The following is a 14,258-nucleotide window of genomic DNA, read 5'->3' as shown; positions in this document are numbered from 1 at the left end:
GCTGGGATTACAGGTATGAGCCATCACACCCAGCTCACATAAATTCTCTAAGCCTGTACAGTGATAAAAACAATACATGTATTTATTTTTATTTTTATTTATTTATTTACTTATTTTTGAGACAGAGTCTTACCCCATTGCCCAGGCTGGAGTACAATGGTGCAACCACGGCTCACTGTAGCCTCAACCTCCTGGGTTCAAGTGATCCTCCTGCCTCAGCCTCCTGAGTAGCTAAGACCACAGGCATGCACCACCATACCTGTCTAATTTTAACAATGCATTGATCAGGCATGGTGGCTCACAGCTGTAATCCCTGGAGACCAGCCTGGCCAACATGGCGAAACCTTGTCTCTACTAAAAATACAAAAAACATTAGCTGGGCGTGGGAGCAGGCGCCTGTAACCCCAGCTACTTGGGAGGCTAAGGCAAGAGAATCACTTGAACGCAGGAGGTAGAGGTTGCAGTGAGCTGAGATTGCACCACTGCACTCCAGCCCAGGCGACAGTGAGACTCCATCTTTAAAAAAAAAAAAAAAAAAAATGCATGTATAATAGAGATGTATCTGTAAAGTGCTCCCAGGAAAAGAGCTAGTGACATGATGGATAGATGAGCCTGCTGAGAGAAATAGATGTGGAGTTGGAGCTTAGGGAGGCCAGAGCTATGGAGCATGAGCCAGGGCAACTCTCCACCACCCTAAGAAGGAGGGCTGGGTCCTACTGGGTACATATACTGACACAGCTGTCAGTACAGGTACCTAGACAAGAAAGAGACTCTACTAAGCCTCTACCTATCAGAAAGGCCTGGCCCCAGGCTGCCATTCCTGAGGGCACTTGAGATATGCTGATCAGGGTCTTCATATCCTGTCAATTCCTTGGCTCTACCAGTCCACACCTCCCAAGCGGGGTGAAGGAGAGCTGAGAAATCATGCTCCCTCCAGGGCACTATCCTGTTGGGAAGACAAAATCAATGTAGGGAGAACACGTCCCTGCAAGGAGGGGCAAGCCTGGCATCCCAACTCCTGATCTCTGGAGACAGCGCTGTTTGAATATCTGGAGCTCCAGACCGCAGACACCACTGCTTAGGGAGGGTTCTCTCATTCAGGCCAGACCAGGGCAAACACTATTCATTGTTATGACTCTGTCCTTGCCAGTAGAACCCAAAGAAAGCAGAGTGCCTACCCCCAAGGAATGAACCATGTTTGTTCCCAGGCAGCCATGACAATCCTTTTCTCTTTGTAATGCTCAATTTTCCATTCTCCCTTGAAGTGGGAGGAGCATGTGACTCAGTTCTGGCCAACAGGACTTAAAGGGAAGGGTCCTGGGAGGGCTCTGGGAAAGCTTTTACTTTCATGATAAAGTGGGGCAGCCTCAATGCCTTCATGGAGCTGTGGCAGCCACTTTGTGGTAAGGAGGGAATAACATGCTAAGGATGGGACAGTGGGAGGATGAAAATCTAGGTCCCCGATGATCCAACAACCATGACACCCACCTCCAGATTTCTTGTCAGGTTGGGGAAAAATAAACCACTCTTTGAGGTCCTTTGTGTTACTTACAACAGAATGCATTCTTGATTGTGGTGCTTTGAGAGGATGACAGAGGAATTGTTGTAAAGGGAAGCTCTCTGCTGTGCAGCATGCTTGGGTCTCTTTTGCCTTCGGGGCTTCACCATTAATTGCAAACCTATTCCCATTCTTCACTTCTATCCATTCAACCCGCAAACATCTACCAGTTGCTGTATGGTGGCTTAGACGACCGCAGGCTGCATCTAGCTGTCCTACATCATCTGCTTTCTGGCTAGCAGCTTAGTGTCCAGATTCTGAGCTGGAACGAGCTTGAAACCCCTTTGACAACGGTGTGAGCTGAAGAGAAAGCCCCACTGGGCACATACGTGGCACCACAACTCTTCCCAGGCAACGTGGCAGAGCTTGGGCTTTGGGCCAACCTCCTAGCACGGCCCAGTGAGCACCTCCAGTCTCATGCCTCCTCTGGGAAATCTGTTTACTCCAGCTTTGCCTCCATCCCCCACCCGGGCCTCACCTCCCACACCTGCAAAGACATAAACAGGCCAAAGAATACCACTCGAGAGGCTTTTTCCATTTTATTTCTTTGGGAAAGGAAAACAAAAAGTCTTTCCATCACATATGGTAGAGATATATATTTATATATATTTATATATAATTTCTTTTGTGGTTGGACGTCCCAAAGCTAAGTCTGTTCATATTTTTTTCTAGTTTTTTCTTACTAATGCCTTCTCTTCTCCCTGCCCCTGTGGCCTAGGCCCAGGTTCTAGGGCAGGTGCAGTGAGGGGTGAATGGAATGGGCAGTGGTTGCCAGGATGGCCTCCCACCCAGCTCAGAGACCTGGTGAGGACCACCCAGAAGGGCTGTGCAAAGGGTCAGAGGCCACACAGAGGGGCACTCATGTTTTTGTGGGGGATGCACAGCTCATTAAACAGTCACCAGTCATGGGAGGAGGCTGGTCAGGGGCTAGGGGACTTGCTCACAGTAGTTGCCAGCTCTCTCCACCTTGCCCCCCAAAACTCAGTCCTGGGGGTGGGAGGAAGAGAGAGTGAAAAAGAGAGAAATACAAGGGCTGAGGGCCAAGCCTCCTCCAATTTTTATTGCTGGTGAATTAGAAATTTGCTTTTCCCTTCCTGTCTTGGGGAGATGGACTCTGAGAGGGCCCCAAGAGAAGTAGCTGACGTCGGCTGACCTAACCCCTCATGCCAGGCCTACCCTGGGTAGATGCTGAGCCACCTTAGGGCACCAGGAACCTCTCAGGTCAGCCTTGTTCTTCAAGGGCAATCACATCCAACTCTCCCCCCACCCCCAAAACAAGGGCCTCCGGCTTAGACTTGGGCCAGTGGAGCTGGGAAGTGGGCAGTGCACCAAAAGTCAAGCAGAATTTTCTACTGGAAGAAAAGGTGAGACTTTGGGGAAGAGGCTGCCTAGGAAGACAATGTGCTGAGCATGAAAGCAGAAAGAGGCTGGGGGAATAGAGTGCGGGAAGACATCGCAGACACTCGTCTGACCTCAGAAACTGGGTGAGGAGAGTGCCTGAGAGGCAGGTAGTACTTAATAGCTGTATTGGAGCCGGACAGTGGCCCTGGGTGTGGGGTCAGCCAAGCAGATGGGGCTGTTGCCCTGCGGGATCCTGGCCAGAAGGGCGAGGGTAGAGCCGAGAAGCCATCAGGCAACCCTTTCCAAGAACAGGAGGACAGATCTTCCCTGGGTGCCGGACTTCCAGCCCCAGTCCTCCCCTCCCGCAACACACACACAGGGACACACACTCACGACCAGGCCAGGCTCTGAGGCCTGAGCCCAAGAGATCTTGGGGGGAGGGGCTGGGCAGGTAGCCCTCTCAACCAAAGGCAGGCCATCTGCTCCCACTTGTCCTGCCAATCTGCCCAGGGAGGGAGAGCACTGTAGGAGGGAGAGAGGTCTGGAGCCCAGGGTCTGTCAGTCTCAGCAAACCCAGTGCAGGCCCCCTCAGGCTCCTTGGCCTAGGAGGTGAGCACAGAGAGCATCACTGGACACAGGGTGGCCCAACAGTAGCAGCCCTGACCCCCAGAAGGACTGGGGCACCTTATGGCACTGCAGGCCTGCTGCCTCCATCTCCAACAAGAGGGTGCCAAGAAAGGGAGCATGACTCCCCCACCACCTAGGATTGCCCCTGCTCATCCTGCCCTCCCCCTATTCCCTCCTTTTAGGAGGGTCCAAGTGGGCTGCCACGGGGGCAGTGCTGGAGCTGGAAGGGCAGGTGGGGAGGGAGGAACCTGGTCACAGCTGCTTAGAGAACCTCTTTGGTCTGGGGATACGGGATCTATGGGGGAGATGGAGGGTAGGGGACACTAGGGACTGTGGCCTTTTGACAGGACATTTGTCAATAGGCCGAGTGCCCAGGTCGATCAGATTTCTGTGGACTCAATGCGCTCGAGGCGGGAGGGGGTCCAGGCCTTCTTCTCCTCGCCATGCTGGGGAGTGGGCGTGCTCGCACCCCCTGCGGCCCCACGCTCCCGCAGCCGGCGCTCCAGCTGCTGGTTGCGCTGGTACATCTCCACGTAGCTCAGCTGCAGCTGCTTCTGGTACTCGATCACCTTCTCCTTCTCCTCCAGCCACACACGGCGCTCCTCGGCGAAGCTGGCACCCTGGCGCTCCCGGGCCCGCCGCTCAGCCGCCAGCTCGGCCTGCAGCCGCCCCACCTCCCGCCGCAGGGCCCGCGTCCCGCTCTCCCCACCAGCCTCCGCCTCCCCGTCCACGGAAACCAAGGAGGCGGCAGCGGCCACCCCGGCCTGACGGCGCATCTTAGCCTCGTCGCTCTCGCAGGTGGCCAAAGCATCCTGTGGCTCGGCCGGGTCCACGGGGGTCAGCGCCGGCTTGAGGCAGGCAGCAGGCAGCTCGCCCTCGCCCAACTCCAGGCTGGCCTGCTTGCTGCTGAAGGAGTCCCGCAGGCTGAGCAGCTGCTCCTCCTTCTCCCGAAGCGAGGCCCGGCCTTCCCGCAGCTGTGAGCGCAGTCCCACGATCTCACTCAACTTCTGCGACACATCCGCCTGCGAGTCCTTCAGCTGCTGCTTCAGGAGGGAGATCTCACCAGCCTTCTGGCACACCTGGGCAGGAACAGGTGAGAGGAGAAGCCAGGTAAAGGCAGAGCTCTGCTCACCCCAACCCAGCTACCAGATCTGGAGCCAGGGGCACCAAGCTTCCTGGGGCTGCTGGCTCAGCCCCTCATCCGCAGCGACGCACCGGGTTACCTGCCTGGACTCAAGATGGACATGTCTCACCCAGGGGATGGCCTCCGGTCCTCACAGGCACTGCCAGTTGATTTTGTCCCCCCTGCTCCTTTCACCACCCCCCACCCCCTTATGATAGTGAGGGGCAAATGCCCTGGGGTTTCCCAGAGGGACAGAAGGGAGGCAGAGGGGGGAGGCCCAGATCCCCAGCCCGCACCTCCCACTTAGTTTCCTCCATCCGGGGCAGGAAGTCTGCCTGCTCCTTCTGGCAGGCGGCCACCTTATCCTCCAGCTCTTCCCGCTGCCGCATCAGCCGGGCTGCCTCCTCCTGCAGCTGCTTCTTGTCCTGCTGCAGACGCAGCACCTGCAGCTGTAGGCCCTGCTGGGCACGCTGGGCACGGCGGGCCACCTGCTGTAACTTCCCACTGCAGCCCTGCCGCAGCTCGGCCAGCTCCCGCTCCCACGCCTTCTGACGCTCCTCCAGTACCTGGGCCACGGCCGCCTCGCTCTGCTCCAGGCTGCGCCGCAGAGCTGCCACCTCCTGCTCCTTCTCCCACAGGCGCTCCTCCAGCTCCTGGATGAGTGCACTGGGCGAGGGCGGTGAGCAGGCTGCGAAAGGTAGGCCTCCACCTCCACCCTCCCCAGAGCCCAGGTGGCCTGGCCGCCCCATGGATGACGATGATCCACTCTTGCTGGAGGCCCGTCCACTATCGGAGGTCCCCAGGTCCTGGTAGCCCGACCCCCCACCACTGCTGCCACCACTACCACTACCATAGCTGGCAGTGCCAATGCGGTTAATGTGGCTGGTGGAGGCACTGAGGGGCGCCAGGTGCTGGCTGTAGCTGGAGCTGTAGGTGGGCAGGCTCGTGAGGGAGTTCCGGCCTGAGTCTGAGAGGCCACTCCCACTCCCGCCCGCTGGAGTCATGGTCCGGGACTTGTCCAGTCCGCCTTTGAGGCCACCAGGGCCCTGTCGTCCCTCAGGAGTCCCATTGGTCTGCGGGGGGCACAAATTCTGCATGGAGTGGAAATTCTTGGGTACGACAGGCTTGAAGGCCGATGGCCGAACTAGTGGTTCTGAGCACTGTAGGAAAGGCAGGAAGGGGCTGGGCATCAGGATGAGGCCTTGGGCTTGGCCCAGGCTCTTCCCTCTGGCCGAGACTTGTCCAGCCCCACCTCCCACCCTTACTGGATCTCCATCCTGAGGTCCCTCATCTGGGGTTCTACCCCATGGCTCCCCAATGCCAGATCTCTGTCCTTGATCCACCCGCTAGACTTGGCCCCAGGTCCCCAGTCCATGACTCCCCAGCCCAGCCTCCATCCTGCCCCTACAACCCAACCTCCAAGAAGGCCCACTTTGCCTTCCTCTCTGGGTTGCCTCCCACCCCCAGAAAAAGGCTGACCTGGTCTAGCTTGCCAGAGGTGGCCAGGAGCTTGGGTGGGTGGCTGGGCTCACGATATTGTGGTGGCGCCTTGTCACTGCCACCACTGCTGCTGCTGCCACCGCTACTGCCAACCACGTTGCCACAGACATCAGTGTGGTCACTGCCCCGCAGATCGCCATTGAGGTAGAGGGAGTTGGCGAGACCCTTGTCCTCTGAGGGGTAGCGGCCTGGCCTCTCCCTGCTGGCCCCACTGCCACTGCCTCGAGTGCCAGGGAAACTGCCCTGGCTGCCCCCTCCCCCTGTGCGGGTACCCACGCTCTTCATGGCAAATTCCTGGGCATGGGCCACCCCACTGCCCACGCTACCCATGGCCAGTCGGGGGTCCGGGGGTCCAAGCTCGGAGGGCCGTGGGGCAAAGGCCAGGAGAGGATCCCGCCCTGGGTCAGCGCGCACAGGCAGTGTCTCCAGCTTCGCCATGACTAAGCCAGGGGGGCACTGTGGGCACAGGTAGGAAGGCAGAAATAGGTAAGACCCTACTCCTACTCCCACCACCCCAGCCAAGTCAACCCAGCACCACTCTGCCCCTCAGTGTCCCCTTCCTTACAATGGGTACAAAAAGTCCTCAGGCATCCAAGGTGAAGGAATAGGGCTGGGATAAAAGAGAGAACTTGGGAATGGGGGTTGCCTGTTGCCCACCTGATAAAGCCCAACCCCCAGGGCTCCATGCACCTAGCCCCCAGCCGTTGCTCAGCTCAGCTCAGCATTCCATTCCTAAAATTCTGCGTTAGCCCCACCTCCGCCATGAGCTTCCCAGGTTCAGTGACCCTCTCAACTTTTTGCTGCAACCCCAGAATTTTGGGGTTCTTTATCCTGGGTCTGGGACCCTAACATCCGAACCTCACGGGCTGGGGAAATGGGGTTGGAAGGGGAGAGCAGTACCTGAATCCAACAGGGAACCAACCTCAGAAGATAGGGGAGGGAGAGAAATACACTCGTATCCAAAAATTGAGGGTGGGGGTCCTTCCCAGCCCCCTAACCTAAGGTGTTGCAGTCAGGGCAGAAGTGGAAGCTCACTACCAGCGCAGGCTTCTCTCCTTGCCTTTCCAAAGGGTTGAGGGGCTGACGGGTCCTCAAGCCTGGGACCCTCCGAGGCCCGGTCTGCAGGGGCCATGTGCCTCACTCTCGCAGTCGGGGCTCGGCCCGAACCAGCTGCGCGGCTTTGGAGGGGCCGACTGAGCCATCCCGGACTGCAGTTTTCTCCTCTGCGAAATGGGAGGAATGAAGGACCTACCTTGCGGGGCTGCCGCGTGCCAGGCGCCCCGAGGCGGCGAGCGCCTGAGGAAACGGGAGTCTTGGGGAGGGTGGGTAGGCGGTGCGCATCTGGGTCGCGGGTGGGCGCCGCCAAGGGCACGCCCTGTCCCCCGCGGATGGATGGGGGCCGCGGCTGCAGTAGGTGGCAGGCCTGCCCGCCCCAAGGTCTTAAGACAGGGCCCCCTTCCCGGGATCAGTCCTCTGCAGAGGTCCCAGGGCTGGCTGAGGCCGGGGCAGGGGACGCAGTGGCGCCAGCTGCTGGCGCTGACGGAGCCTCCCTCTGGGCCTGCGTTTCCCACAGGTGGGCGGGGGGAGGGGAGGGGCCGCGCACCCTGCAGCGCCCCCGAGGATCCTGGGCTTGCCGAACCCCGCTAAGAATTCACTGCCACCAGGAAGACTTCCTGGATTACTCCCCTCTCCCGCTCCCTGTGGACCTTGACCCTGTTCAGCTTACCATGAAGCCCTCTGAGCCCTTCTGTGGGTGCACGTCCCCCTCCCCCAAGGCGGGCCCACAGGCGCAGTGGGAGCCAGGCCTCGGGTTACCTGTGCTCAGGGAGGCCCTGCTTCCTCGTTCCTTTGTCTCAAGTTCGCACCTGGGAACACCTGCCCCAGAGATCTGCATAATGCAGCCGGGCAGGAGCACTAGGCAGTGTCTGCCTCGGGTTAGACCCTCAAATAAGTGTGTGGGAAATGGAAGGGGGTGCCCTTCAGGCCTTTTCCCACTACACCCTGCATAAACCAGGCAGGGAGCCCTCCTTCCCTATGAAGTTAAGGGGTCCACGTGGCACCCGATGGCCCCACAGACCATCTTCTACCCAGATACCCTATCCTTGGCCCAGACCAAGGATACGGCATCTGGGTTCTAATGCTGTATCCTTGGCCCAGACCAAGGGAACCTGACAAAACTGTTGTCCTTCAGGAGTCTTCTGGCCCCCACACCAGGAATGAGAGCTCTAGGTTGTTGGAAAGTTCACTACCAAGCTTGTCCACTGTCTTTGTAGAATTCCATACTCAGCATCTGTTCCCACAGGTGTGGAGAAGAGCACTTTGCCACCCTACTCCCTTGGACCTGTCTGTCCCCATAAGCAAGGGCCAGGACTAGGATGAGGACAGAGAGCCAAATGAAGGGTGCAATCAGCAAGTGCACAACCCTGAAAGTGATAGCCTCCTTCCCTTTGTGCCTTGGGTCCCTCTCTGGCCTCACTCTAGTCCCTGCTCTGCCTCTACTCCCCAGCATACTCCAGCCCGCTATGCCTCAGCCCTGCAACCCCCTCCTACCTTAAGCATGGCCCCCTTCCCTTGCCATCTCTGGGTGCAATGTGGGGAGCAGCTGCGGACTGAGAGGATGAAGGCTGAAAGGCCTGAGGCTTGGAACCAGTAGGAAAGCCTGGGCAGGGTTTGGGAAAGAACTGGCAAAATTTCATACAGATGAGGTCAGGCGGTGGGGACAAGGGAGAACTCTGGACTGGGCACCAGGGTGGGTGTGACACTCTTAACATGATAGGGTGAGACTGCTTGGGGAAAATAGTTGCTTTGGGAAATATCAGAGAAAGATACCTCTCAAGCAGTAAATGGAGACCAGGCAAGGTGGCTCATGCCTGTAATCCCAGCACTTTGGGAGGCCAAGGTGGGCAGATTACTTGAGGCCAAGTTCAGACCAGCCTGGCCAACTTGGTGGATCCCCATCTCTACTAAAAATAGAAAGATTAGCTGGGCGTGGTGTGCATTCCTGTAATCCTAGGTACTTGGGAGGCTGAGGCACGAGAATCCCTTGAACCCAGGAGGCAGAGGTTTCAGTGAGCTGTGATTGCACCGCTGTACTCCTGCCTGGGTGACAGAGCGAGACTTTGTCTTAAAAAAAAAAAAAAAAAAAAAAAAAAAAGCACTAGATGGAGAGAAATTGACATCATCAGTTTTCAAGGGTGCTGAGGGTGGGGTCCCGCACTGGGCCAGGGAGCAAAGCCCCAGAAGTCTGGGAGGCACTCTGGGAGCAGGAAGAAGGCCAGGAGAAAGTGGGCCCTGAAGGCCAAGATTGAGGGGATTCAAGAATATGGGGACAGTTTCCAGTGTCAAAAATAACAGGGCCAGGTAACATTGGGATTGGAGAGTGTGCTGAGGATTTAGGAGCCGGTCTGAAGACATCACCAACGTCTATATCAGAATGGTTTCAGAAAAGTGGTACAAGTGCCGGATGTGGTGGCTCACGCTTGTAATCTCAGCACTTTGGGAGGCCAAGGCAGGCAAATCACTTGAGGTCAGGAGTTCAAGACCAGCCTGGCCAACGTGGTGAAACCCTGTCTCTACTAAAAATACAAAAAATTAGCTGGGCGTGGTAGTGCACGCCTGCAATTCCGGCTACTCAGGAGGTTGAGGTGGGAGAATCACTGGAACCCAGGAGGCAGAAGTTGCAGTGAGCCGAGATCATGCCACTGCACTCCATCCTGGGAGACAAAGCGAGACTATGTCAAAAAAAAAAAAAAATAGGCCGGGGCGGTGGCTCACGCTTGTAATCCTAGCACTTAGGGAGGCCCAAGACAGGTGAATCTCCTAAGGTCAGGAGTTCGAGACCAGCCTGACCAACAGGGCAAAACCCTGTCTCTACTAAAAATACAAAAAAATTGGCTGGGTGTGGTGGCGCATGCCTGTAATCTCAGCTACTCGGGAGGCAGAGGTGGGAGAATTGCTTGAACCCAGGAGGTGGAGGTTGCAGTGAGCCAAGATTGCGCCACTGCACTCCAGCATGGGTGACAGAGCAAGACTCCCTCTCAAACAAACAAACAAAACAGAACAAAAACGTGGTACAAAACAAAGGCAGTCCACAAGGTTAGAGGAGTGCAGAGAAAGACATGGCAGAGTTCCTGCTGAAAGAGAAGGCAGTCATTTAAGGAGATTTGAGATTCAAGGGCTTTTTTAATTTTAAAATTAACCATGGTAGAAACCTGAGTGTTAATATGCTGAGGGAAGGCGCCAATAGTGGGATGAAAGATCTAGGCAAGGGGAAAGCAAGGTGGCTGCACCAGAGACCTGGATCTGGGCAGGAATAAACCTCAACAGTGATCATGTTGATCTTGAGTGACAGGGTATAATGTTTGGGAAGGTGCTTTGTAAACTATAAGGGGCAATACAAACATGTAGTACTACCTTCCCTGAAATCCGGGAAAGGATAACCTGAGCATAGGTTGGGGCTGGTCATATGCCACTCTGCCCTACTGTTTCTCTAGAGTGTGTGTAGTCCCCAGCAAGTCTCAGATGCCTCGAGTCGTGGATGGAAACAAGTTTCCAGGACCATTGTCCTGAGCCTCCTTTCTCTGTGCTCTACCTGGGGAATGCTTGACTATCAACCCACAGAAGATCTCTCTGGAGCCTCACTCTCTAAAGAGCTTCTTGTCGTAATTTTAACCTGTCATGGTTAACCCCTTGCAAACATGCCCTGCCCCTTGTCTCTCCCAAGCTTTGACTGCTGCAGCTTCTTTCCACAAAATCCCAGTAGGGCACTGGCAGGACAAGGAAGAGGATGTTTCCCTGATAAGCAGGAACTGAACCAAGAGGAAAGGTCCTGAACTGGCCCAGGTAACTGAGCATGGTCTGCAAAGGCAGCCTCCTGGCATCAGTGCACCACCCTGGGATGACAGCCTGTTGTCCAACTGCCTCGATCTCTGTCACCTCAGCCCTCAGTGCCTGGGGCATTATACACAGTATTAGCGTCATGAAGGTGCCAAACGGACTCTACCTAAGAGTTACATGTATAGGTACCTCCAACCCACTCCCCAACCTGTGTCTCTCCCAAAGCTAGGAACACTTGGTGTCTCAGAGGCCCCAACCCCAGACCATTCTATCTCCTAAAAATCTCTAGCCAGCCCCTCCATCCAGCACCCCTGCTGGGGGCTCCTCAATGGACTTTCTTCTCCTGCACTCCCTCCCCCAGGCAGCTGCCAGGGAACTCCTTCTAAAGGGCAAAGCTGATCTTGCCCCTGCTCTGTCCAGATCCTTCCACGAGCAGGATCAAGTGCAGTAGACAGAGTTCTGGCAGCATCAGCTCCAAGTGTAAATCCCAGCTGGACTGATTAGCAGTGCAACCTCATGCAGGTAATTTCACCTCGAGTTCTCACACTTACCTTGCAGGCATTTTAAGAAGTAAATGTATAATGGGTGAAACGCCTGGTATTCCTCTTGGTCCCCAGAACAAGAGTAGAGCTTGCAGCAGGGTCCCCAAGGCCCCTCCTGATGCCCCTCCTCTATCTCCCCTGACCTGAGCCCCTCTCTACTTCACACACAAGCTCTTGCCAGCTCTCTGTGACCATCCTACATGCTTCTAGACCAGTCCAAAGGCTGGCCTCAGGACAGCATCCCTGATCTCTACCCACCCGAGGGGGCGTCTTGGAGCCCTTGGCTCAGGTCACTCCAGGGAGATTTCACTCTGAGGCATCCCCATGTCTGGCCTGTAGGTTTCCCAGGGGCACAGATGGCAGAGTCCTAGGGATCTCTGGGCCCTGCACCAAAGAAATGCAGGGCAAATGCCTGTGGGAATGCTAGTTATGGGCCATGCAAAGAGGCAGTGAATCTGGGCAGGGGGAGCAGAAGGGGTTTCCAGGAAGCAGGACGGAGGGAGGAAAGGGATCTGGGGGCACTGCAGGGCTTTTGGGGTGCAGAGATATCCAGAACTTCTTGGTTGGGATGAGTAAGGGGAGATCCATCTTCCCTCGGTGGCCTAAGCACTGGCGGCGGAATGGGCCCATCACCTAGCTACTGGCTCTGATGAAGCCGGTGTTTCCGGACTGAGGACTGAGGGGGCCGAGAGCGCCCCCTCCACCCCGAGCACACACACGCGCGCAAACACGAGCTTCTGCTGGGGGTGGGGGGGTCGCCATTCACCAGCAGCCCATGGCCCGCAGAGCCAACTGATAGAGACCCCAGCCACAGGCCACAGGACCTAGGAGTCCCTGCGATGGGGGAAATCCCGCCCGCACCTCCCCAGGCTCCCCACCAACGCGTGTGGCCCCGGGGGGCGGGGCGCAGAGGGAAGAGGTGACATAATCCGAGCCGCACCCCCTCTGGCCGCCACCTCCTCCCAGGCCGGGCGAAGCATCCATGACATCATCCGCCTCCTCTCCGCTCCCCTCCCCATTGGGACCCCAGCAGCGGGACGCGCCCCCTACCCAGTCCCGGTCAGGTCTGACATGCCGCGCAGTGCAGCAGGCACGGCGGCAGGTCGGAGCCGGGAGGGATGCCACGATGGGCCTGCCTCACTTACTCGCTGCCTCAGGGTCCGGCGCGGGGTCTCCGACACGGGCGCCACCGGCCCGGCTCGCTGGCGCAGCCCGAAGCACGCCCGGCGGGACGCGCGGCGCGGGCCCGGCTCCGCTCCGCGCCCCTCCTGCTCCCCGCCCGAGCCCCGCCCACCAGCGGCTGCGGCAAACGCGAGCCCGCCCTCCGGCCACGCCCCCCGGGACAGCCAATGCCCGGGCTGGGGCGGGGCGAGGCGCCTTAACCCCTTCGTCGCTGCGCCCCGCCCGCGCGTGGGACCCCTCCGCCTCACCCTCTCTAGGGCGCAGCAAGACAGCCACAATCCCCTCCGGTCATCGCTCGTTACCCCCCAGGCCCTTGGGCTTGGGTTTAGGCCCAGTCGTTCGTCTGCAACAAATCCAATGGAACCGCGCCCTCGCTGAATCCCACGTCTAGGAAGAGGGGGAGGAGCTCCTCTTGCTTGGGTGAAGGGGCTCCCGACTCCGAGCCCCGAGCCCCATTCCTCTCCCGCGCCAGCTCTTCCGGACGCGGCCTCCCAGCGGACGCCTTTGGACCTTGCAAGTCCGCTAGGTGGGGTCGGGACGAATCGTCGCGGGTGGATCCACCCGGCCGAGAAACGACCCGCCCGGGCGCGAGGACCACGGGCTGTCGTGCGGGAGGCGTCGAAGGGCAGTAAACTCCGTTCGTGATCAAACGGAGACGATTTGAAACTTGCTGCTCACACTGGATCACCGTCTGGAAGGTGCGACGGGGAAAAAATGCACATTATACCCCAGCAGGATTGAACGCTTTCACCCTGTCCCGCGCCTGGCGTAACGCGTGGCCCCAGACCACACGCTGCAATCCGGGGTGAGAGGGAGTGAGGTGGGGACTTTGTCCCGGACCTAGAGCACCGGCCTCGCCCGCGCCGGCAGCGTTCACTGTGGGGAGTGCTCACTCAGCCTAGGGCGGCCCGGGAGGACTGCCGGGAGGAGAAAGTCGGCCTTGAATTGAGGCCTCAGCCTTGAATAGGGTGGGGAAACAAGCCTGGCCGAGAGTTTAGCACTAGCAAAGGCCTGGAGGCACCAGGGTCTGTCCTAAGAACTGCAGTCTCTACTGTGGCTGGGATTTAACGCATTACGTCTCTGCTGTTTATAGGTGTCGTGTTTGGTCTTACGACTTTGTATTCTCTAGTTTTTATTTATTCCTGTTTTCTGAATTTTCCCACATTTGCTTTTATTTTCTATCGTGATTTTCAAGGCAGAAAGTGTTTTTAATTCTTCTCGCGACTGCCTTTAATCAAATGAAAATAGTTTACATTTCACAAATTAGTAAAGTCAGTGACAAATAATTCGTTTTTATATTCCCCTTTATGTCATAAGAAATGTAATGTGCTTTTCTGCCTCCTACCTGCCGCCCTCACTACTTATATTTGTCCACTTAATCAGGACAACAGACCTAGCTTTTGTTTACACTTTTTTTTTAAGCCACATTCTTTTTCAATCCTTGTTTTTGGCTTTTGCCAACTCTATTTAATTGGTTTCAATGTCACTGCCGGTTTTTTGTATTCTAATTTTTCTATTCCTCATTTGGACCTATCTCTCACATGACTGG

The 14,258-nt window shown here is 57.0% G+C and overlaps 1 protein-coding gene across 18 annotated transcripts; it reads right to left on the bottom strand.

The window, feature by feature from the left end:
- Window positions 1-2,080: 2,080 nt before the first annotated feature.
- On the bottom strand, window positions 2,081-13,596 carry LZTS3 (leucine zipper tumor suppressor family member 3). 18 transcript variants are annotated; one of them, XM_074004882.1, is made up of 6 exons: window positions 12,673-12,831; window positions 11,786-11,911; window positions 7,148-7,372; window positions 6,129-6,605; window positions 4,946-5,809; window positions 2,081-4,605 (listed from the first exon to the last, which is right to left on the bottom strand). In XM_074004882.1, exons 4-6 carry the CDS (start codon window positions 6,585-6,587, stop codon window positions 3,907-3,909), a joined length of 2,022 nt encoding a protein of 673 aa, XP_073860983.1. In that variant the 5' UTR covers window positions 6,588-6,605; window positions 7,148-7,372; window positions 11,786-11,911; window positions 12,673-12,831; the 3' UTR covers window positions 2,081-3,906. The 18 variants fall into 18 exon arrangements, with proteins under 18 accessions (XP_073860983.1, XP_045218551.1, XP_073860982.1 ...); XM_045362616.3 differs by having other exon boundaries at window positions 7,210-7,372; XM_074004881.1 differs by lacking the exons at window positions 11,786-11,911; window positions 12,673-12,831 and adding an exon at window positions 12,958-13,596.
- Window positions 13,597-14,258: the final 662 nt, after the last annotated feature.

This window comes from Macaca fascicularis, chromosome 10 (genome assembly GCF_037993035.2).
Source record: "Macaca fascicularis isolate 582-1 chromosome 10, T2T-MFA8v1.1".
In the NCBI taxonomy this organism is placed as follows: domain Eukaryota; kingdom Metazoa; phylum Chordata; class Mammalia; order Primates; family Cercopithecidae; genus Macaca; species Macaca fascicularis.
This window is presented reverse-complemented; position numbering and strand designations above follow the sequence as displayed.

Excerpts from the sequence above, each read along its gene's own strand:
- LZTS3 (XM_005568475.5), bottom strand. The coding sequence starts at position 7,281 with ATGGCCCCTGCAGACCGGGCCTCGGAGGGTCCCAGGCTTGAGGACCCG. Across the intron at positions 5,810-6,128 it reads CCTCTGGCAAGCTAGACCAG|TGCTCAGAACCACTAGTTCG; the intron begins GTCAGCCTTTTT and ends CCTTTCCTACAG. Across the intron at positions 4,606-4,945 it reads TGGAGGAAACTAAGTGGGAG|GTGTGCCAGAAGGCTGGTGA; the intron begins GTGCGGGCTGGG and ends GTTCCTGCCCAG.